The following is a 25,087-nucleotide window of genomic DNA, read 5'->3' on the forward strand; positions in this document are numbered from 1 at the left end:
GTTTGGGATTTACAAGTGATTCATCAGGAAATTGTTCAGAACTGATGAGATATTGAGCCAAAGGGTGTAGAGAGGAGACTGTGTCCATCAATCCTGAGGAACCCCTGGAGTGGGCCGCTGGGCTAAGTCCCCACAGGCCTGTGCACCCCACACAGGAAGCAGTTTTTTTGAAGTTTAGCCTACTCTGACATCTTAAATTAAACATTACCCCAAAATTGGCTTCAAGGATACACACACACACACACACACACACACGCACACACACTGTTGGGTTGAGCCACATGAAATCGCTGACATTCTTTTTTTTTTTTTTTTTAACAAAACCAGCAATTTCATAGGGTTCAGCCTAGAGTCTGAGGAAGCTGAGTCTAACTGAGGTGACGTGGTCCACGAGGCCATGTTTGTAGGGTGCCGGTGCTTGAATTTTACAAGAGGTCAGAGGATCAGATTCAAATAAGGGTTGGGCTGTGGTGCGGAAAGAAGGGATGGCATCAGCTCAGGGTGACGGGGCTGTGGAGAGAAGGGATGTCATGTGATCAGGGTGATGGGGCTGTGGAGAGAGTGGATGGCATCAGCTCAGGGTGACGGGGCTGTGGAGAGAGGGGAAAGGAACAGCTCAGGGTGATGGGGCTGTGGAGAGAGGGGATGGCATCAGCTCAGGGTGACGGGGCTGTGCAGAGAGGGGAAGGGAACAGCTCAGGCTGATGGGGCTGTGGAGAGAGGGGATGGCATCAGCTCAGGGTGATGGGGCTGTGGTGCGGAGAGAGGGGATGGCATCAGCTCAGGGTGACGGGGCTGTGGAGAGAGGGGAAGGGAACAGCTCAGGCTGATGGGGCTGTGGAGAGAGTGGATGGCATCAGCTCAGGGTGATGGGGCTGTGGTGTGGAGAGAGGGGAAGGGAACAGCTCAGGGTGATGGGGCTGTGGTGTGGAGAGAGGGGATGGCATCAGCTCAGTGTGATGGGGCTGTGGTGTGGAGAGAGGGGATGGCATCAGCTCAGGGTGATGGGGCTGTGGTGTGGAGAGAGGGGATGGCATCAGCTCAGGGTGATGGGGCTGTGGTGTGGAGAGAGGGGATGGCATCAGCTCAGGGTGATGGGGCTGTGGTGTGGAGAGAGGGGATGGCATCAGCTCAGGGTGACGGGGCTGTGGAGAGAGGGGAAGGGAACAGCTCAGGGTGATGGGGCTGTGGAGAGAGGGGATGGCATCAGCTCAGGGTGACGGGGCTGTGGTGTGGAGAGAGGGGATGGCATCAGCTCAGGGTGACGGGGCTGTGCAGAGAGGGGATGGCATCAGCTCAGGGTGATGGGGCTGTGGTGTGGAGAGAGGGGATGGCATCAGCTCAGGGTGATGGGGCTGTGGTGTGGAGAGAGGGGATGGCATCAGCTCAGGGTGATGGGGCTGTGGTGTGGAGAGAGGGGATGGCATCAGCTCAGGGTGACGGGGCTGTGGAGAGAGGGGAAGGGAACAGCTCAGGGTGATGGGGCTGTGGAGAGAGGGGATGGCATCAGCTCAGGGTGACGGGGCTGTGGTGTGGAGAGAGGGGATGGCATCAGCTCAGGGTGACGGGGCTGTGCAGAGAGGGGATGGCATCAGCTCAGGGTGATGGGGCTGTGGTGCGGAGAGAGGGGATGGGAACAGCTCAGGGTGATGGGGCTGTGGAGAGAGGGGATGGGAACAGCTCAGGGTGATGGGGCTGTGGAGAGAGGGGATGGGAACAGCTCAGGGTGATGGGGCTGTGGTGCGGAGAGAGGGCGTGGCATCAGCTCAGGGTGATGGTGCCATGGAGAGAGGTTTCACATCAGTCCGCTCAGCACACCTTTTCTAACAAGGTCCAGATAATAAGTGTTGCAGATGTTGCAGCTCACAGTCTCTGTTGCAATGCTCGCCTCGCCACGAGGGCATAAAGGCACCATATACATACAGAAACAATGGGGTGGGTGTTCCAGTAGACCCTACTATGGACACTAAATTTAAAGTTCATGCGATTTTCCTGTGTCATGAAATATAATTCTTTTGATTTTTTTTCCAACTATTTCAAAATGTAACATTCGTAGCTGTCAGACCACACACGTTAGGTGCAGGCCACAATCTGTCAGCCCACGGTCTTGATGAAGGGATTTAGAGCCGAGCCATTGGGGTGGCATTGAGATCCTGAGCCACTGAGAACAACTCTCTCTCCAAGGTGGTGGAGGGACAACATGGGCCAGCAACTGCTGACTTCTGCTAAAGAGCAGAAGTATAAGTCTGTCTTTATACCTACTTATAGAATAACTGGGACTTGCAGAACACTCTGTGCAGGGGTGATATTCAGAACCTTTACCAATTGATATGGATCCCAGCCATACACATCCAGGGCAGCCATGTGTACATGCAGCTTAACATCTGCCAGCACCTCAGTTCATCCCCTCATTAACCCCATTTTATAGATGAGAAAACTGAGGTTCAGTGAAAGGCCGAGTAACTTGCTCACGATCGCACATAGTTTCATAACTAACGCCCTGTCTCCCTGTGGGCAGCCACCCCAGCACCCTCCCCTCCGCATGCTTGCCTCTGCTCTTCTTGGCAATATTGCAGGGTGGCTTCGAGCAATAGGCACACTCACCATTTCACTCCAAATAAGGGTTTCTGTTTGGGGGTTTTTGAGTTGCAGTTCCCCCATACATAAAACGGGGATAATAATACCTATCTGGTAGTTACAATATTTGTGAAAACCTAGATTAATACCTGGAAAATTATGAATGCATAAACAATAGCAACAATAATAATATATGAAATGATATATAATACTATTATATAACATATATATTAATCCATTTTTATTGCCACCATCTCTTTTTCCATATGTTCACACACGCAGTCTGTCCATCCTCAATCCTGCTGGCCTGTACGTTGTTTGGCTTCGTTAGGATGTCCAAGTTTTTGGCTTTGATGTATTGTGTGGCATGGTAGGTAGGATAATGACTCCCAAAGATGTCTGTGCCCTAATTCCCCAAGTCATGACTATATGACCCCCACATGGCAAAGAAGACTTTAATGTTGCAGAGGGAATAAAGATAGCTAACTATGGAGATTATTCCGTGTTATCCGAGTGAGCCTAGTGTGACCACCGGAGTCCTTATTAGTGGAAGAGGGAGACAAAAGACAAGGTCAAAGGGATCTGACGGGAGAAGGACTCCCTCGCCCTTGCTGTCCTTGAAGATGGAGGAAGGGGCTTCCGGCCCAGGAATGCGGGCAGCTCTGAGGAGCTGGAAAAGGCCAGGGCACAGTCTCCCCTGGAGCCTCCAGAGGAGCCAGCCCTGCTGAGACCTTGACTCTAGTCCTGTGAGACTGTGGGATGACTTAACGAACCATGAGATAAGAAATTCGTGTTTTATCATGCCATTACGTTTGAGGAAAGGTGATATAGCAGCAATAGGCAACTGAAACACATGTTGATATTAGAGTGTGGTGTCCAGGGTGTAGATGTGTCCTTAACATTCCAAGCTCCTGGCAGGACACTGCTCTGTGATGACCACTCTCCAGTCACTCGGGGGCCACGTGTCCCCCACAGTGCTGAAGCCAGTGCTGCGGAAAGCCTGCCAGGCAAGGCCCCTTGTGGCCCCTGCTGTTGGCGGGGAGATGACACAGGAAGAGGACACTTCAAACCTCACACACAAGGCTAACTGCAACATGCAGTGGTAAGAATTCATTCTGATTTTGAGCTTTTTTACTCCCTGAGTCTTATGTCTGAAAACTAACTGTGGGCGACATAACCTCATCTCAGCAGAGTTCTCACTGATGTGAGACGCGTGGTCCTGACCGGGAGGAGCTGCCGTCCTCCAGTGTGCCCGGGCGTTTGGTGCCTGTAACAGGAAGTGCCAGTTACATCTGTGCAGCAGGAAGAATAGCGCAGAGTCTTGGAATGATCTGGACAGAAATGTTAAATGCCTGTCTCGGATATATTCCGCCCACATCACCCATCTAGGCTCATTAAACTATTTCATTGCTCAGAAGCACAAAAGTACTTTTTTCCCCTAACAAATAACATTTTAAAATTTGCTTGTTTGTTTCACATCTGGCAAAAAACAAAATTTTTGTTCAGAGTTTGGGAAATCAACTCACTCTTGCCTTTCTTTTCCTTGAGGAATTGAGAGGAGGCAGGTGTTTGGAGAGGAGGTGAGGGTGGCAGAAAGCCACAGGGAGGACCCAGGCTGGTCTTGGTGTTCGCACACACAGCCTGAGTGCTGGGGCCTGGGGACAGTGTGGTGTGTGCAGTGCTGCCTGACCTCACAGGTCATCTGTCCTCCTCAGGGCGTGGCCTGCAGGCAGCTGTTTGCATCACTGGGCTGGGAGGAGGGTGGAACTTATATGCTCCTTTCTCTCCTCCTCCACATCCCCAAAGCCAGCTTTTGGCTCCCAGCGATGGCAGTGGAAGCTTGCCCAGCCACTCAGCCTAGCTAGCCCGCCCCTGGGCCGCAGGAGCATGCATGCCTGTCACATAAACCGCAGAAGCCTCCTTCCTCTCCGCCCCAGCTTGCCTGCCTGGAACAGACGGTCTGTGTGTCCAGGGGCTGTGGGCACCGAGGCTGAGCCTGGGTCGTCATCCCAAGCCCAGCCACTGCCCTGGACAAGGCTTGTCTGCTCCGCCCAGATGGGCCAGTACCCAGGCCTGTGAGCCAGTGGGGCTGAGGGAAGATGAAGTCTCCTCAATGTTTTCTTACTCAGCACCTTGATTCTCAGACATCAGTATGTAGAATTTATTTAAAATCTACATTCCCTGCCCCATCCCCGGCATCTCAGCAGGCAGGGACAGGATGGACACAGAAATCTGGGCCCAGGTCCTGAAGTCTGTGAGCCACTCTGAGAAATGCAGACTTGGGATCTTTTGTTTTATAATGAATGTCCTGGTTTTATAAAGACCAGTATGTACCAGGGAAAGGCTCCATATAGAACTATGAGCCCTCAGGACAGCCTGCTGCCATTTGTGTGGCTGTGGCTGAAGGGAGAAGGCAGGGTCGGGGCGGAGGGCAGGCCTTTACTGCTAGCTGATGGCCCAAGGAAGACAAGGGTAAAAAAAGTCTCCCACCTTCCCCCACCCAGCCAGTGGGCCCTAGACCGTGGCCCGGACACTGCAGGGAGAAGAGGACACAGGATAGTGTCTCCTCAGAGGCCCCTCTCTTCAGGTCAGGCCCTGGGCCTCTAGGCCACCACCACCATACAGATCGCCAGGATTCTTCACTGTGTCCATCAGTTCTGGGCTAAGTCCCCACAGGCCTGTGCACCCCAAACAGGAAGCAGTTTCTTACTCAGCATCGAGGGGTCTCTGCAGCCTTCGGCAGGAGAAGGGAAGACAGGAGGCCCAGACACAGTTTGGTGGGAAGGGGGGAGAGGGGATAGCAGTGGGGTGCATGTCATCATGTCACTCGGGGAGTGCAGGGTGCAGGGAGAGGGCCCAGGGCCCCCTGCACAGGAGCCACAGCACAGACCTGCTCTCCCCACCCAGCCCCGCACACACTTCCACTCCTGTCGTCTTTTATGCCCACAGCAGAGGCATCATCGGGGCCTGGTCAGCTGTGACTATGAGCTGAACAGGGTAGCAGCTATTTGCAGGGAGGCTGATGTGGATGGAGCTGCAGGTCCCACTGACCCCACTGCCCACTGCCCACTGCCCACTGCCCAGCCTCTCCCTCGCCAGCAGCGGGGACTCCTGGCCCCCAGCTGGCCCTCCTCCACTTCTGCCCTCCCACTCCCCCGGCAGCCGCACCCTTCCACCGTCAGTCCCATTGTGGGCCTGCAACTCTCTCCGAGTCTCTTAGCAGAGGGACCCGTGGCGAGGTCACCGGGAGAATGTGGCCGAGGGTGACTGGATGCGTGCCCTTCCAGGTGGCCCAGGCTCAGTCCTCCTGGTCAGTGGAGGAACGATTACTGAGCATCTTGGCCTGGTCAGGCCGAGTACTCCCCAGCGCCTCAGCCTACCCAAGTCTGTCGCAACCTTCAGCTAGGGGCTTTTAGGGAGTGAGAGTGGCTACAGCCTGCCTGCACCAAACCCGTGCACAGTTAGTCCTTGGATTCTGTCCTGGAGCCCTGCTCCGGGTCCAGCTGGACAGACAGAGGGTGAAGGTCCAGTCCGATGTCAGCACACATGCCCCTGTGAGTTCCCTGAGGGGCGGGGAAGGCAATTCCTGTCAGGCTGGGACAGTGAGGGGTACGGGCACAAGGGCACCTGCTAGCTTGTCCTTGATGGTGTTTTAGAAGGAGGCTGGTCCTCAGATCAAGCACAGCTTCTTTTCAGCCTTCCTCCTCCTCCTCTGAGGCCTTGCGGACAGGTGTGAGTGTGGGATGTATGCCAGACCTGCCCTGTGCTGACACTAGAGCTCTTGGCAAGATGCCGGGGAGGGGCAGACCGGGAGCTGTCGGGGCAGCTCTCAGGGATAGCACCCGGTGTGCACCCGACCGGGCACCTGCTGAGCCTCTCGGGGGGGGGGGGGCGGGGGGGCCCTCAGAGGTCAGTGCTTGGTCTGGTTGGAGCTCAGGCCACAGCACCCCTCCAGGTGCCCTGCCCGCAGTGTCACCACGGGGATCATACGTCACGTTGGTCTGAAAATGAAGGGTGAAGAGTTCAAAGGCCACAGGGAGGGCCAGGTTTGCAGGAATGAGGTGTAAAACACCGGGCCTTGTTTATGAAGGGATCTCAGAGGTGCTGAGGGCACAGGGTCAGGGTCCTGTGCCACGATGGGGACACGGCCGCCTGTCTTGCCCCGGCCACCAGGAGGCCAAGGTTTGAGGTGGCCTGAGGGAGGACGTGGCTTGGAGAGGCCGCATGTGGGTGGAAACATCCCAGCTGCCTGGATCAGGGTCTAAAAGGCATCACAGGGAAAGGCTACTATCAAATTTTTAATAAAAATGAAAAAAAAAAAGTTAAGTGGGAAAAGTAGCCCCAAATTACAACAGTGTTCCAGAGGGGAAAAGGAAAAGAAAAGAGCGATCTTGCCAGCAGACAGCGGGCCACCCTGGGTCATTCTCAGCCTTCTGGGTCAGGCTCACCCACTGTGGTGTCTGTCCCCCCTTCAGGTACCGTGTCGTGGTCTCATACCCGCCCCAGAGCGAGGCCGAGATAGAGCTGAAGGAGGGAGACATTGTCTTTGTGCACAAGAAGCGTGAGGACGGCTGGTACAAGGGCACCCTGCAGAGGAACGGCCGCACGGGCCTCTTCCCGGGCAGCTTCGTCGAGAGCTTCTGAGGACAAACTCTCCACACACCACTCACCGGGTAGAAGGCCTTCCAGGAAGCCCAAGGCGCCAGGAGAGGGCCACCACTCCCCCAGGCCTCAGGTCCCTTCCAAGGCCCCTGCAGGGTGTGGGGGTCGTGCCTTCACCCACAACCCCCTACCGAGAGCACATCTTGGGGTTGTTCTTGGATGAGATGCCTGCCACCCCGTGTGAACCGTAGAGAAGTGAGTTAGGAGGAGGAAGATGCTGCCTGGGTGGCTCCCCGAGGTGGCTCCTGCGGTGGCTCCCCGAGGTGGCTCCCCAAAATGTCTTCCCGAGGTGGCTCCTCGAGGGGGCTCCCCCAGGTGGCTCACTGTGCAGGGCTACGGGGCACAGAATGTCTTCATGGGCTGTCTGGGCTGCAGGTGGGGTCCAAATTGCTTCATTGCCTCTCTTTATACCTCAGTCGCCTGCCAACTGCCCAGACCCTGGGAAAGCCTAGCTGTGCAGCCTGTGGGAATCCCACAGCTCCCATGGCTGGTCCCCATCAGCATTGGGAACAACACTTCTGTTGGCCATTATCCGTTTGCATTGCTTATTTCTCACATCTTTTTAATGTAAAGCTGTTAGACTTTATATATTTCTAATCAGTCATACATTGCCTATTTTTCATACATCTGGTGCTGCCTTTTTGTAATGACTTGGTTGAGTTTGAAAGAAAAAAATGTCCGAGGAAACATCAAATGGGCAGAATTTTTATATTTACTATATGAACTTTGGAGAAATCCAGAAAGCCCACGTTCTCAATACCACAATGCCCTGCACCATGGGATGAGGGAATCCATTTAGGGGATTCAAGGTAGTTTGGAAAAACCCAATTTCTTTCAACCTTTACCAAAGCCCCATGCTCTGTCTAGACAGTGTAATTGTTACTCAAGAACATGCAACTTCAGGGAAAGTGACTATCATCGCCTTTTGTGTGGCAGTGAGAGGGGCATGAAGGTGGACCCACCCTGAAAAAGCAGAATTTCCCTCTTACTGCTTTAGCAAGAGTGACAACAATTCGCTTATCAAAATATGATTTATCACTATTGAAATGTGCAGTTTTTACCCCAGTTTAGATGTAAACCTCCACAATTTACAATACTTGGTGAAGGTCTTGCCTTTTACAGTATATAATTGCTCCCTTGTCGGGCAGTGTGAACCTGGGTGTAGAGACTGGAGGTACATGGGGTAGCAGGAGTGAGTCCTCTGCAAATGGGGGGCTGGGAGCTGGGAGGGGCGAGGGGAGAGGTGGAAGGGCAGCTCCGACCCTGGGCCCCCACAGGTGGGGTCCAGGACACAGCTCATCTCCACAGATGCGGCCTCCTGGAGCCCTGTCACAAGGCGGTCTTGTTTTTAAGAGATTCACACCTTAGGAATACATTCTTATCTGTTCAGAGTCACAACTTGTAAACTCTCTCTATACATTTTTACAGATCACTCAGGTTTAAATTAGGCTGAATAATGAGCCTTTGGTAACACTCTCCCTGATTTTTAGGGATGCAACGAAACCAGAAACCCATTCCCTCGCCTGGGGTGATGTCTCTGAAATACAAACACTTTATTTTCAGAGTTCCTATTTGGGAATGTGACTGGGATATTTGTTACTGCCAGGTGGCTACCAGGCTGGTGGCATTCTTCCTATAGCAAGGCTCATTTCCTTGCTGGTAATATATTTAATAGGCTTGAGAAAGTTCTTCTAAATCAAGAAAATAAATGAAGTTTAAATATAGGGAGCCCTGGGCTCAAGTTAATGGCGACCATCAGTTGCCAACTTAGCTGCCTACCTTGCACATCAATCATGTGCATGTTTCAAATCATGTCATTGCCAAAAACATGCTGGCTGAGACAGGTATTCTCCACTGAGACCAGAACTAACTCCAATTCCCACAGAATAAGAAGAGCAAAAAAAAACCGACAGCAGTTATCATGCAACAGAATAGACTAACTTGGACCTTCTTTCCTTTCCTGCCACCACCCACATGGTGCTCTGGTTGATAGAAGTGCTGAGCAGCTCAGTGACTGTGGGGGAAGCAGCAGCCATGGGGCCAGCACCCCTCACAGCAGCGTGTTTGCAAGGCATCAGCTGGCCCAGCTCCAGGCAGAGGGGTGGCCATTGGGACTGACTTGAGAAGTGATGCCCCCAGCCAGGCACCCTCTCAGGAGGGGCTCTCAGGGCAAATGCTGGGCACTCAGAGGGCAGGCAGGTGCACAACAGGCCCCATGCTTTAGGCTGAGTGTTTCCAAACATGTTCAGTCAGACCCATCAGCCTTCATGACCATTTAACCTGCAGACAAGGGCGGGAGCAGGGTTAGACGCTTCTTTCAGGCCATCTTGCCTCAAAGGACACACTCCTTTTGTTTTCTAAGGTGAAACAACACCTTGTCTGAAACCCTCACATTCCCTCCTGGCCCAGGGACTTACTCAAGTTGGGTGCACAGTGGCATTTGGCAGCCAAGGTGACTTGCTTTGAGGAGCACAGTGGAGTCCATGGCCACCACTGAGGGAGGTCACCGAGGTGTTGGGGACATGGGGCCACCAGAGGACCATGGGAGGGATGTGGTGAGACAGAGCTGGACAAGAGCCCCCTGATTCTAGTGCCCCAAATAAGCTCAGTGGCCCAGCTGGGAATTATTTGTACTTTGCACAATTCACACACACACCCTAATGTTTTTGTTAAACACAAATGTCAGTGTGACTTCGGAAGAACTTACAGTGATGACAAACTATGATGCTGTGTTTCTGAGTCTTTAAATAAAAAATGAACATGGAGAGGTCTTGTGTCTGGTGGTAGGAACAGCAAGGGTGGGGCAGGGGCTGAGAGGGCCTGAGCAGAAACACCAGCTGGGTAGGAGAACTGAGCAGGCACCACCCGTGTCCCCACTGGTGCACACTCCCGTCACCTCAGAGTGCTCCCTGGTGGGAAACATGGGGTCTGTGTCAGCGTGAGGGGCCGCTGAGGAGATGGAGGAGATCAGACAGCCAACCTAGCACACATGCCAGAGAACCACTGGCTTGGCAGCGAGAACCGAGCCACAGGCTGGCTGGGCATAAAAGACCCCAGCTCTCCAAGACTCGTGTGCCTGACAGCTCTGCTCCTGTGACTTCCTGTAGGTGACTCACATTCCGTTCTTGTGGGAAAGCTTTTCATGTCAGTAGTTATTCAGGTTCCTAGCACCCAGAAGTGGCTGGTATTGACCTCCCAGACTAGGAGTGGCTAGTGCTGACCTCCCAAACCAGCACTCTCACCACCCTGCTCTTGTCTGTCTGGCCCTTGCGGTGCCCAGGCTTTCTGCATCACAGGGTAGAGGGTGCCTCGAAGCCACCCACAGGAGGGACTTGAATGACTGCTAACCTCCAGAAAGGGGGGCTTGACCCAAATCGCCCAGACGGACTATTGCTGGGCTGAGAGGTGACATGTCAGGTGTTTTCTGAAATAGGCTTTCTCTGCCTGCTCAGGCACAGGAGTGCCTACATTTTTTGACTATCGTATATATGCTTCAGCTGGAAAGAAGCTTAGCAAAAAACCATTTCACTCTTCTGTAAACATTCAGAGAATGTGTATAAGACCAGATAACATATCATGAGTTATGGGTGAGGAGAATGGTGAGGAATGAAGCATATCTCAGGCTCACCTCATCTCCCAATAAGACTGGTTGAAAGAAGCTCTTACCCTCACTTGCTACATGAGTGATCAAGGTTAGAAGAGGTTGAATTAATTGCTCCAGATCATATAGTTCATGGGACTCAAGTTCAAGTCCACTTTTATTTTATTTTATTTTTGGCATGGGCCACTTTTAGAGAGGGAACAGTCTATGCAAATTCCCAGAGGGGCCAGAGAGAGCTTGGTTATAACTGGGAGACCAGGAAGGGAAGGGGAGGGGAAGGAGAATGGGCAGGGAAGCAGGGGCATCCTTCTAGGCCAAAGGCAAAAGGAAACCTTTACAGAGTTCTAAGATGGAGGCTGATGCAACCTTGTCTGTATTTTAAAGCTCCCTGTGGAGGGGAGTGGCTGTGGGGAGCCAGTGAGGTAGCTGCTGCAGGGGCCCAGGGTGGTGCCAAGGCCTAGAGAGACTGGGCAGACCTGAAGGACCTCCAGGATAAGCCAGTGTGGAGGCCAAGGCGAAAGGGCATCTGTGTGAGATGTGGAGGGAGGGAGGGAGGGAGGGAGGGGCAGAAGGCCCAGGAAGGCTCCAAGCTGTGGGCCTATAAATTAATCAGTGCTCTCCAGAGAAACAGAACCAACAGTAGATCTTATCTAATAAAAGAGAAACATGCAAATTGACCATACCTCTGCTACACTCACAAGCCACGCCCACAAGCCAATCAGAGCGACTATATGCAAATTAACCCAGCCAAGATGGTGGCCGGAAGCCAGGGAGCTGGAGCAAGCAGGAGGCTTGGTTGCCCCGGCGATGGAGGAAGCCAAGCTTCCCGCCTGCCCTGGCCGGCTGTAGCCTCCACTCAAGGCAACAAAGTTTCAATTATAGAAGATAAATAAATCCCAGATACCTGCTTCCAGCCAGCCTCCACTGGGAGCTTGGGTGGCTGGGGGCCGTGGCCAGCCTGCAAACAGCCATCAGCCCCTCACCCAGGCTGGCCAGGCACCCCAGCAGGGAACCCCACCCTGAAGGGGTGTGGCCAGTCTGAAAATGCCTCTCAGCCCCTCACCCAGGCTGGCCAGGCACTCCAGCGGGACCCCCACCCTGATCCGGGACACCCTTCAGGGAAAACCAGCCAGCCCCCACCCATGCACCAGGCCTCTATCCTATATAATAAAAGGATAATATGCAAATTGACCCTAACAGCAGAATGACTGTGAATAACTGGTCACTATGACACACACTGACCACCAGGGGACAGACGTTCAATGCAGGAGCTGCCCCCTGGTGGTCAGTGCTCTCCCACAGGGGGAGCTCTGCTCAGCCACAAGCCAGGCTGAAGGCTGCCAGTACAGCGGTGGTGGTGGGAGCCTCTCCCACCTCCTCAGCAGCACTAAGAATGTCCGACTGCAGCTTAGGCCTGCTCCCCACTGTCAAGTGGACATCCCCCGAGGGCTCCCGGGCTGCCAGAGGGATGTCTGACTGACAGCTTAGGCCCAATTCCCCAGGGAGCGGGCCTAAGCCAGCAGGTGGACATCCCCTGAGGGGTCCCAGACTGCAAGAGGACACAGGCCAGGCTGAGGGACCCCCCCGAGTGCACAAATTTTTGTGCACCGGGCCTCTAGTATATATGGAAGTGAGAAGTCCCCAATCTGCCATGTGCAAGCTGGAAACTCAGGGAAGCCCAGGTGTAATTCAGGCTGAGTGCAAAGGCCCAAGACTCAGAACCTCCGATGTCTGAGGCAGAACACGGACATCTCAGTGCAAGAAGAGTGAGTCACTTTCCTTTACCTTTTTTCTATCCAAGTGCATGGAATGGATGAGGCCACTGGGGAGGGCAAGTTTGCTTTATTTAGTCACTGATTCAAATGCAAAACTCTTCCAGAAACATCCTCTCAGACACACCCAGAAAATGTGTTATCAGCTCGGTGGGCATCCCTCAGCCCAGGAAAGCTGGCATCACATTTACAATCACAACTATCATAGCCCATCAGGATGCCCAGCTTAGCAGGCCCCAGGGGATCACTGGGTTGCCCACTGACAGAGATGCTCTGATGAGAGCCTTGCTCCTTTACTGAAACGAGAAGCCTTGCCCTCTGCCACTAGCAGCAGCTCATCTGGGTCACACTTTGGCCCAGATGCCAATGGTGGTCAAGGGCTTCATTCTTTTTCTGGCTGGACCAGAGTTCCTGAGCACCCACCAGCCCTTGTGAACAAGGCAGCCAGCACAGCCTGCACAGTGGCCCCTGTGGTGTCCTGGGTGACACCCTCCTCGCCATCCCAGCCTCTCACAGCTGACCAGGAGCCAGGCTCCTCTACCAAGAGCAGTCAGGGCAGCAGTTCTCCCACAAGCAAGCCAAAGGGTCTCCATACTGATTGTACAACTGTGCGAACTGAGTGCAAGACAGAGTGAGACAGTGGCAGTGAGGGACGCAGAGGAGAGCAACTATAAAGAACAGCTCCATGCGAAAGGCAGGCAGCCCTGAGCCCTGGGATTCTGCAGCGTCCTCATTCATGATGAAGGCAAGAGTGTGTGGAGCAGTAAGCAGCGCTCACTCTGCTCAGCCATGCTGAGTGCTTCACCCACATCGTCTTACTATCTTCACATTGGCCTTAGGAGACAGAAACCACTACCACGCTCATTGTACAGGGGGAAACCAAGGCAGAGAGCCCTAAGCAACTAGCCTCAGGCAGGAGCAGCTGGGATTCAAACCTGGGGAGTTGGGCTCCCCAGATCACATTCCTGACCCAGAGAGGCCTGTCTGGGTGGCCTTTGACAACGTCCCCATATATGCCACATCCCCTGTGTACCATTTTAACTGGGAAAACACCGCATGTGTCTTTGCTTCCTGAAGCCTGATTCAAAACATTATCGTTCCCCACAGCCACAGTGGGTTTTCAGCTTTCCCTCTGTGGCCTTTGATGATGGTGACCCAGATGTCCCTGTATGCCACTTGCCCTCACTAAGATGGAAACCAACTCTTTGAGCCAAACAGAAAAAAAGCCCCTGCCCATAAGTGTGCCTCTGCCCCATGCCCGCAGACAGGGATTTGGTGGCTTTGGGGCAGTGTCCCAGTAGGCAGGCTGGGAGAAACTGCTCACCGTGCCTGGAGCAGCCTGCATCAAATGGTAAGGAACTCAGGCCAGTGTCCACTCTGCCGGGCTCGGGGCTGAGGCCAGGCTCCCGCACCCACTGGGAGTAGAGCCTGAAGGAGGGGGAAGGGAAGAAAAGAAGCCTGGGAGTCTAGCCCCCCATGTGCCTCCAGCAGGTTTTTCGACCCTGGGTGACATTGGGGCTAGGGCCCCTCACCTTCTGTTCAATTCTCTACCAAACTGACCAACCAAATCCTGATTGATAGCCTCCCACGCTCACCCCATCACCGGCTTGCAGACCAGCTGTGGTGGCTGAGGGTGCATGACCACTAATGTCACCAGAACACTGGATAGGAAGCTCCCAGAGGCTGCCCGGGCTTGGCCAGGACATAGGACAGAGTCTGGGTCCTCAGAGCCAAGGGCAGAGGGAAGAACTAAACCTATTGTAGGCAGCAGGCCTTGGTCTGAAGCCCAGATTCATGAATTTCATTGCCCCTGGCCAGGCTGACCTGACTTGCTGCCAAGCTTGGCTGAAACACACAAGAAGCTCTGGGGCACGATCAACATCATTCATAACCATTTTAGGTGAGACTGTCCTGCCCTCTGTCCCTTCTTTTGCCGCATTTGGCTCCATGAGGCACTCTCTCATTCTCAGACTGAGGACACTCTCTACTTCTCCTGCAACTGGGCTTTTCCCCCTACTCCTGCTCTGCAGCTGGGCTCCTCCCCCCACTCCTGTTCTGCAGCTGGGCTCCTCACCCCACTCCTTTCCTGCAGCTGGGCTCCTCTCCCTATGCCTGCCCTGCAGCTGGGCTCCTCCCCCCACTCTTGTTCTGCAGCTGGGTTCCTTCCCCCACTCCTTTCCTGCAGCTGGGCTCCTCTCCCTATGCCTGCCCTGCAGCTGGGCTCCTCCCCTCACTTCTACCCTGCAGCTGGGCTCCTCCCCTCACTTCTGCCCTGCAGCTGGGCTCCTCCCCTCACTTCTGCCCTGCAGCTGGGCTCCTCCCCTCACTCCTGCCCTGAAGCTGGGCTCCTCCCCCCACTCCTTTCCTGCAGCTGGGCTCCTCCCCACACTCATACCCTGAAGCTGGACTCCTCCCCCCACTCCTTTCCTGCAGCTGGGCTCCTCTCCAATGAGTGTCCCATAGGCCTCATGTGCTCCTGCAGTCTGAACTGCCTCTTGTGACTGATGGACTAGGAGGCTGAGGCCTCCACCTCCCTTCCCCCCAGCCGAGATGCAGAATCTGATTGCTGGCTGGGCACATCCACTCTACTTGCCACAGGCACCCCTGCACATCCTGAGGTGAACATGCCCCGGAACCTCCCTTTACGTCTCAGTTGGTGGGACCCAGGTAGAGCCAGGGACTGCCCTCTACATCTCCTTTGTTCTCCCTAATATCCAGCCAGTTTCCACCCTCTAACTCATGGCCCCACCTCATCTTTCTGCCCCATCCTGATTGTGCTCTGGTACAGGTAAAGTCTGTTTCATCTGGCTAGAGATTTACTATTACTCCTGCTCACCCTCTCGCCTGGTCTGTTGCAGTCACCCTCTACCCAGTATTGTTATCTTCACCCTGTTATCTCCTGCCAAGTGTTTTTCAAAAATCCTTGCCTGGTGGGGCTGGTTTGAGCTGAGGCAGGAGCAGACTTGCTGTGCTCATGGGAGATGAGTTAGCTGCAGAGGCTAATTAAAAAACAGTGCTAAAAATAAAACTGAAGAAGAAAGAGAAGGAGGAGGAGGAGGAGGGGGAGGAGGAGGAGGAAGAAGAAGAGAAGAAGAAGAAGAGGAAGAAGAAGAAGGAGGAGAAGAAAAGAAACAGTAAGAAGCTGTTCCTGTGGGCTGGGCACCCAGAGAACTTCAGGCCCCTCTCTGACTTCCCAGCTCCTGGGTGCAACCATCTCTCTGAGGACCTCCACCCAGGAGTGCCCCTGAGACCCATACTTGCTCACAAGACCCCCTGCAACTCCACCTCTGCCTTTTCCTGAGCCACCAGCAGAGTGGCTGTCTGCTTCTTGAAAGCTAAATAACCTTCTAGGCCAGTGATGGCGAACCTATGACACGCCTGTCAGAGGTGACACGAGAACTCATTTTTTTGGTTGATTTTTCTTTGTTAAATGGCATTTAAATATATAAAATAAATATCAAAAATATACATCTTTGTTTTACTATGGTTGCAAATATCAAAAAATTTCTATATGTGACACGGCACCAGAGTTAAGTTAGGGTTTTTCAAAATGCTGACACGCTGAGCTCAAAAGGTTCACCATCACTGTTCTAGGCCCACCCTCAAATCTTCTAGGCCCACCTTTACTTTAGCTGTTCCCAAGGCAACCAGCTTTAGTAAATGTCACCTGACCGCCCCTCCCTTTGTGTCCTGGGGCTTTTCTGTCACCCAAGCCAGCAAACCTGCACCTGCCCAGCACTTACACATCAGAAAGGCTGCAGCTGCCTGGGGACAGCCGGGTCAGGGGATAAATGCCTCTCTCTTTTTCTGGGACAATTCTCAGATCTCCCTCCTTCCCTGGTTGGTAGCACACACATACTCACACACACACCCTTTCTCTCTCCTAGCACTCCTGTATTGGATGAGGATTAAGAGGAGCAGGACCATGTGAGAGGGGAGAGAGGCAGGGCCACCAGGAAAGTTGTCATCTGTGCCCCTGCCCTGCCCAGGGCCAGCCTGGGGCTGCCAGGAAGTGGGCATCATAGCAGACTAAGCCCTCACACACAGCACATCGCTCCTCACCCCAGTGAGGCTCTAGGCTCCTCCATACTGGCCGGTGAGCAAATCCTAGAAGAGCAAGCTGCTCTCCCAGAAGCCCTGGCTGCCTTCCTGACCCCAGCAAGGATCAACCCTGGTCAGAGCGCTCCCCACCTGGAGTGAAGACAAGAGAAGGGCCTTAGAATGGACACGTCCGCGGGAAGGCAGGAAGCCCAGTTTCTGTCCGCCGGATCTAAGTGCTCTCTGAGCTCTGAGACTGAAGCGGGAGCTCCTCATCAAGCTCTCAGGCCAGATTCCAAGCTTCTGCGTGACCCCGGGAATTTCCAGGGCTGGACCTGGCCTGGGCTGGCTGCTCCCAGAATCCTATAGTGATTCACAACTTGGTTATGGATGTGGTGTGTCAGTGTAGCTCTGAGCTGGTACACATGGAGCACCCTCTTGGGCCTCAGAAAACCTATGAAACACAGACCGGCTGTTGAGGGGCATGCAGCCGCAGGTGTGCACGCTGCCTCCTCCTGGCCCACCAGCCCGCCACCCGCAGTCTGATGAATTAAGACTTGGACATAGCTCTGCCTCCTCTAGGGAAAGGCGAATGCTCTGGGCATTTTAAGGTAAGCTCAGGGCATTTTGGCTGTGTCTAGAGACTAACCTGTATCAGGGCCTGGCAGGCAGCTGCTGGAAGGGTGCAGGATGGGCTGTCCCATCCAGTGGGCACTTTCCTATCATGTACAGCCCCCTCCACCCACAGGTATTGGGCATGGTATATACTTCCTGTCCAGGCCCAGACCTCTGTTCTCCAAGCCAGGGCAGACAAATGCTGGCCTCCCCGGTGGCCCTGTGTGTGACCACAGCCAGACTGGATTACTCTTCCCTCCATTTTGCACTTCCTGTCACCATGGGACTGATTGGCATCTGAACTTTTCATGAAGTTTTATTACTTTTCACAAAGTTGACAGCTTGACCCCTTGAAGGCTGGGAGAAGGATGTCCCCTCCCCACCTCAGGCACTGGGCAGCCTGAGCCAGCCTACTCATAAAGACACTGTAGGCACCTCCTCAGACAGCCTCCTCCTTCTCTCCAGTCTCCTGATACTATCCCCTTCTCTCATTTTCTCTCTCTTCCTCTCCTGCTCACATACACCCTTCTCCTCAAACCCTTGTCTTAGATGAGCCAGAGATGTTCAGAATGCAGCTTTGGCAAGTCCCGTGCCCAGCACTCTGCCTGGTAGAACTTGACTGCAGAGATAACACATGCCCTAGAAATCACTGGTGGCCTCTGGGACCAAATACCTCTGCCCCTGGCCCCTATCTGCACTGGCCCTAACATGTGGCTCAGGGTGGTCCCGAGGCTGGAAGATGTTCTGAGCTTAGGGATAAGCTCAGCAACTAGCTTAATAGAAACAGTGGCACCTCATGGCCAGTGACAGTGAATTTGCAGGGCCCGTGACTCCAAATGGTACTCCTCAGAAGATCTAAATGTAAATGTAAAAGAGGGTGTGGAGAGAGAAGGGAGCCATGCAGCCTCAGCCTGCAGGCGTGGGCACAAAGCTGGGGCTTCCTCCCTGGGCATCAGGGATCGGGGCGCAGATGGCCCGATGCTAACTTGCTGCAATGTGTTAGCTGCCATGCGCTCAGCACAAAGCTACATCTGAGAGCTCCCAGATGATAGGAGCATTAGCATCATGCACACCCTCCTCTTCTGTCCTGCAGCCCTGACCTCATGCCTACCTCCCTGATGTGGGACCAAAGAAGGCTAGAGTCCCCGAGAGGCCCACATGTCCCTTCAGCCAGATTTCCAGCACCCAACATGGCGTGCTTTCCACTAAGGGGACTCTCACTCAGCTCCAAAATCTCTAGTAGAATGGATAGTGAGGCCTTCGTGATCTTCCCCTGGTCAAGGAATATGGGAGCCACCCTCTGAACTAGATGCTCCCTCCTGCTCACCCAGGCCAGAACTGCACCTGGCAGCTGCAGCACCTGCTTCCAACTGGACAGCCTCTTCTGCTGGCAGAGAATGGCCGGCATTTGCAACATGGGCACTGAGAGCCCCAGAAACCCAAGTGAGGCTTCCCATCACCTGGCTGCCTAGTACCTGACTGCCTGCTGCCTACTGCCCATGGCCCCGGCCTACACAGCCTGGCCTTCTTTCAGAGTTCATTTCATGGTTGTTTGGGGTCAGAAGAAGCCAAGTTCAAGGCCTGAGTCTTTACTGACTATGTTATTTTAGGCCAGAGATCCTTTGTCCATAAAACTGTGGTGTGATAGACTTACGCTCAGGTTTAAGGATTGAGCGGCATAATCTTTGTAAACTGCCTCTTGTGGAAGAGGCCTTCAGGCCCGGCTGCTTTCCTGGCACAAGGGTCGCTGGATCCCAGCTGGGCTTAGGCCCCTCGTCAAATATGGATGACTAGGTCCACAGGCTATGGCTGTAAGTGCACGGAGAGTCTGGTACCTCCATAGGGGACAAGATTGCAGCTAGAGTGATGCCACTGGCTTGCAACTGGCACCCATGCCCCCCGGACAGTTCAGGCATTGAGGTTATCATTGCTCATGACCCTGAGGAAGCAGGAAAGGAGGTGCAGCTCTCCAGTGGGTGAAAATCACGGCTGGCCTCTTGCAAGAGCTCCAAGCATCGAACCAGGGCTGCAATGCTGATCTGACCCACTCACCAAATAGTGACGACATGTGTCCTCATCTCCTGTCTCAGAGAACATCTTCTCCACATGGCTGCATCTTCTACAAAAGACAGTGCGATTATGTTCCATAACTTCTGTAAGTGCAGCGCTGTTGCTCCTCAGTTAAAATGAACTCTAGTTGCTGGTGGTGGGGAGGAGAGTCCCCCAAAGAATTCCTGGCATGGGCTTAAGAGAGCCAGGTCCTGGCCTCTGAGGCTCAGGATTCAGTGAGCAGTGATGGCAGACACTGCTGGGCTGGTTTCTCGGGAAATGCCAGCCCACTCTACCAACAGGCCCAGAACCAGCAGAACCACTGAGCCTTGGGAGGTGGCTGTCCTTGGGTGAAGCCTTGGCAAGTGGGCCAGAACATGTGAAGGGATGCAGAGGCCCAGGTGACCTCCACCCTCCCTCTGGAAGCCACTGCCCACTGCAGCCCACCTCCCTGCTGGCTGATAGCCAGCCCTGCCCCACCTCCCAGACACTACCTGTGCCCCTGTTTGTTTCCATGCCTGCCACCCTCTTTAGCAGGGGACTACCCAGCGCCTGGAATGACGTCCATGCTTGATGGATCATTGTCATGAATGGCTTGATCTGGGGCCTCATAGGGGCCTCTGCTGGAGTGTTTCTCCTGGGAGCTGCAGTGTTATCTTAGCAAGGAAGGTCAGATGGGCCAACAGAGACCCAAACAGCAGGGTGGTGCCCGCAGTGGCCCTGAGGCCCAGCTGTATGCTCTGTTGAAGTCCATTACAGGTATTGGAGGAGGCAATCTTTGACAAGTCCTGGAGCCCTGGTCCAGGGCACTCCCTTTTCCCTGGCCCCAGCTCTGGCCACTAAGGGAGGTGTGGCCTCACAGTGCCATTAAGACTTGCCACCTGTTTGCCCACGGCCTTACTGATTATTCTCACTGATTCTCCACCTTGGCCACAAGCTGGAATCACCTAGACGTTTTCAGAGGATCTGGCCTTTGTCTCTGCTTGAGGTTCTGATTCTAATAGTCTGGAGTGGAAGTTTCCCAGGTGACAGAACAGGCAGCTCATGTTGACACCCACAGCATGTATAATACGGCTGCACATGGGGTTGGATGTTCCACTTGAATTATGCCCTTGCAGGGGTGACCTCAGGAGCCTACAGTAACGTAGGGGGTCAACGCATGGTTGCAGCTCCAGTCTTTGAAAGCTGGCTGAGCATATGTCCCCAAAAGGAAGTTAGAAAGACCAAAAAACACTGCCACCAAGTCTTATTTTATAACCTGAGAGAGAGAAACTCGGCTAAAAATGGAGTGGGCTGCTTTGCTGAGGTTCTGCTGCCAAGGAAGGTGCTTTATTGAGCTGCAAATACCCTTGGTCTCAACCCAAGGGTTTGTGTCTCTAATTGGCCTCATTGGCATCCCTAACAACTTCAAGGATATGGGCAATTGTGTTACTTTTCTAGTATCCATCTGTCTAGTAAGCTCTCTAATCCTATGCAAGAGCTGTTTGAATACAAGTCTTATTTCTTCTAATAAACAGCCCGCAGGGAAGGGAACATTTGCTATTTTTTCCTGGTTATGATCTTAGATGTGTCGACTGAGCACTTACCGGATGGTCTCATTTAACTTTATAAGCACCCTACACATAAATACTTTTGTCATGTGGTTTTACTGATTTGTAAAGTAGAGATTTGGGGAGGTTAGGTAACTTCCCTGCACTCTTATAACCAACGATTAGCAGAACTAAGAGTCAGACCCTCCCCACCACCTCCACAGCCCACATATTCCTATCCACAAATAGACGTTGCACAGGTAGTATGTCAACTCTAAGAGAGAAGGCATGTGCTTTAAGAACCATCACTGTGTAATTTCACATGGATGTTCTCATGTTTAACATTAGTCAGTGAACTTGTACGTAAAGCAAATACACACCTACTGAATCAGTTTCCCACTGAACTTTATTAGAATTATAAAAATGCATTCTCACAGAGAGCGTTTTGGGTTCCAATACATATTTATTGCTCCACTGTCCACCCAAACTTGTATTTCCAGAATCATTGATCCATATGTCATTCCTATTGTTGAAGGAACAAGCCGGCATGAGAGTGGCCCAGGGAAGGAGGACTCCCTGAGGTCCATGCAGCTCAGCCCATCTCCCCAGTTGTTGGAAGGATGCACTGGTGTCCTGAGTCACCTAAAATTGCTGTATGCTCATACCACCGATGCCAACTACTTAGATCTTAACAGATGGTCAGAGTCTTGCGGATGGGAGGAGGTTGGGCTTCCCAGAGTGGGCCTATGATCAAGCCCAGATGGACTAGGCATGCAAAATGGTAGGTGGTAGGGAGTCTCCAGAAGCCCCAGCCTCTGTTCTTGATCTTGAGTCCCCTTTTGAAAACCAGGTTTCACTGACTTAAGGGAGACAAAAGAGGACCTGCATGGGTCACATGTGCCTGGGCTTTTCAATATACAGAAAGCCTTGGGTGATGAAGTGCGATATTTAGATTTCCAGACTCTGGTCTCTCAGGAAGAATTCCGTGTTTAGGGGAAATTGCTTGGGGTCAGGGCACTGAGGCCCCAAGGGTGTGATCTCACCCCAGTGGTGGCTGAATGCTCTCCTGCCCTCCCCAGGCACCTGCGTGGCTCTAAGCAGGGTGGGAGGGCTGATTGTCCAGGAAGTACATACTCCGTCCAACTTCTTGCCTAAGATGGTCACAAACTCTGTGGGACATATATTCAGGTTAGTTGAGGGAACACATCACTTCTTCCTGACATTTTTTAAAGGGTGAAATATTTCTTTAAAATATGGGAGAAACACTTTTGAAAGGAAGTTAGAGAAAATGTCTTCTGAAGCGCAGTACTCCTGAGAACCTGGAGCAAGTGAAGAGGCCTGGGAGGGAAGGGACTCCTGCTCTAGCCCTGGAGGGGCATCGGCCTCCTGGGTCAACAGCCCTGATGTGGAACATCTGTGGGATCTGACAGCTGAAACCAGGAGGCCATCAAATAGAAAGGAAATGGATAATCCTCTAGCACCTGGCCAAAGTGGCGGCTGCTGCTGCCGTTGAAGCAAGAACTGCCTGAGTCTCTCACAGCAATGAAGAAAGAGCTGCCTGGCCCACAGTCCTGTGGGGTCCTTGCCACCTGTTTGCCCACAGCCTGGCTCATGCTGTCTCCAATCTGCCCTGTGTGAGCTTCTGGGGGAAGGCAGGGCCAGGGCCAGAGGACCCACAAACCACCTCATGCCCATGTGGATTGAGCCATGGGGTGAGCCAGGACAGGGAACATAGAGGCTGTTCTGGAGATCTTTGCAGTCCTGGTAGAAGGGAACTGTGGGAGGCTGAGCGCCAGGCAGCAAGCACCCTTCTTTCAGAGAGATTGCGACTGTGAAAAGGACAATGTGGAGAGTGACCAGCTGGGGAGTTAGGCCAGCGTTTTGAGTCTGCCTTTTCTCACCTATGCATGAGGACAGGAATACTGACTGTCCTCCTTCATGGAGATCAGCAGGGACAGTGGGTCTGACGTGCCTGGCACAGGGGGAAAGGCATCAAATATCGCCATTTGTAAACTATTCCAGTGAGCACTTGTCAAGAACCAACAGTGACACAGGCAGTGAGGAGCTGAGGCTTTTTAGGTTTGAAGTTCCAGAACTCTCTCTGAAGCTTAGAGTTTGTAATGAGAAAGTTCAGCTATGAACCCCTAGAAGGAATGTATCTGCCAAGATGGACTCTTCCTTATTAACTGGACCCAAATTCATAACCAGAGTCCAGTGGCTGTTGCTGAGAGCACCTCTCATGCAGGCTGCATGTTGAGAAAAGCCACAAGCTGAGCTTCCAATTCCCCCACACTGTGCTCCTCCCACCTGGGTCAACCTTTATAAGGGAGTTCCTGGTTGTATCTTTTACCAATGGACTGAGACATGCCCTGTCCAATCAGAACCCCACAATTATATCTTCATTTGCATCTACTCCAACCAATCAGAACTGCACAATATGGACCAATCAGAACTGTCTAATTTGGAAGCCTCATTTACATAGAAGACCTAAATAAAGTTTGAAGTCTTGGACTTTTGTGCTTATTTAGAAACTTTATCCTGGAACTTGCTTACCTTAGAGTCTCACTACTCAGAATTAACCATCACACCACATTAAGTAGCCAATAGGAAAGGTGACATGCGTGTCATAGGTTTGCCATCACTGACCTAGGGCTACAGTTTTCTAATTTACTTTTGGGGAAAGCAAGTTGGGGAGGTCTAAAGTTCCCTATAATGGCCAATGTCACTGCAAATCATCCTGGATAATTTTTGTTCAAAGACCTATCCAATAACAACTTGAACAAGGGATACCTATTTGTACTCACCTGATGAAGGCATTCCTTTGTGTGCTGTTAGTGTTAGTGTCTTCATGCACCTTATAGAGAGGGCTGAGTCTGAGCCTTATGAATGAGGTCTTCCACCAGATGGACCAAGCCTGAAAGTGGATGAAGGTTCCCTTCCTTAATCTACAAACAGATGCTCCAAGGCTGAATCATAAGGAGGTTTCCTTTCCTGATCCAGAAAAAAATGCATGGACCAAGGCCTAAGCTGAATGAGGGTCCTGCCCCTGCTGAATAAAGCCTCTGAAACCTCAGCCCAAGTGCGGGAGAGCTTGAAGCTGAGACACTTGCTGAGAGACCTTTGGATGCCACCAGGAACACAACTGAGCTCAGGGCTCAAGCAGGCACCGGTGCAGTGGCTCAGGGTGGCATCAGGAATGTTGCTGTTGCTTCAGCTCTCACCACTGCCACCAAAGCAATGTCAGCAAAAGTCCCTAAAGTCCCTACAGAGAGACTTTATTCAGGTGAACAGTTGGCAAACAGAGGAAATGCATCCTCCAGAGAAACCAAAAGTGTGTTCCTGAGAGAACAAAGAAAGCCAGAGCTTATAAAGGCAAAATCCAGAAGCTGGAACAAAGGGAACCTTGTGAAATCTTCAGGGAATATTCTAAATATGATTGTTGCCGTGACTGGTTTGGCTCAGTGGATAGAGCGTCGGCCTGCACACTAAAGAGTCCCAGGTTCGATTCTGGTCAGGGGCATGTACGTGGGTTGTGGGCACATCCCCAGTGTGGGGTGTGCAGGAAGTGGCTGATCGATGTTTCTCTCTCACCAATGTTTCCAACTCTCTATACCTCTCCCTTCCTCTCTATAAAAAATCAATAAAAATATATTTTTTAAAAAAAGAATAACAAATTTTGCCCTGGCCAGCTTGGCTCAGTGGATAGAGCATCAGCTTGCAGACTGAAGGGTCCCAGGTTTGATCCCGGCCAAGGGCACATGCCTGGGTTGCAGGCTCGATCCCCAGTAGGGGGTGTGTAGGAGGCAGCCGATCAATGATTCTCTCTCATCATTGATGTCTCTCTCTCTCTCTCTCTCTCTCTCTCTCTCTCTCTCTCTCTCTCTCTCCTTCTCCCTTCCTCTCTGAAATCAATAAAGAAATATATTTAAAAAATAATAAATAAATAAATAAATAAATAAATAAATAAATAAATAAATAAATATGATTGTTAAAAACAAATAGTTTGGCCCAGCTAGTGTAGCTCAGACATTGAGCACTGACCTATGAACCAGGAGATCATGGTTCAATTTCTGGCCAGAGCACATGCCTCGGTTGTGGAATTGATTCCTAGTGTGGGGCATACAGGAGGCAGCCGATCAATGATTCTCTTTACCATTGATGTTTCTGTCTCTCTCTCCCTCTCCCTTCCTCTCTGAAATCAATAAAAATATATTTGAAAAAAACAAACAAACAAAATAAAAACA

General features: G+C 52.5%; 1 protein-coding gene across 1 annotated transcript in view; it reads left to right on the forward strand.

The window, feature by feature from the left end:
- SH3RF3 (SH3 domain containing ring finger 3) overlaps window positions 1-9,964 on the forward strand; it is a gene marked incomplete at its 5' end in the record, with an annotated part of 286,711 nt that extends 276,747 nt beyond the window's left edge. The window contains 1 exon segment of the mRNA XM_081086188.1: window positions 7,053-9,964. Coding sequence (XP_080942314.1) covers window positions 7,053-7,221 — 169 coding nt within the window. The 3' untranslated portion in view covers window positions 7,222-9,964.
- Between the last annotated feature and the right edge of the window lie 15,123 nt (window positions 9,965-25,087).

This window comes from Myotis nattereri, assembly GCF_964212035.1.
Source record: "Myotis nattereri genome assembly, chromosome: 3".
NCBI classification, from domain to species: Eukaryota; Metazoa; Chordata; class Mammalia; order Chiroptera; family Vespertilionidae; genus Myotis; species Myotis nattereri.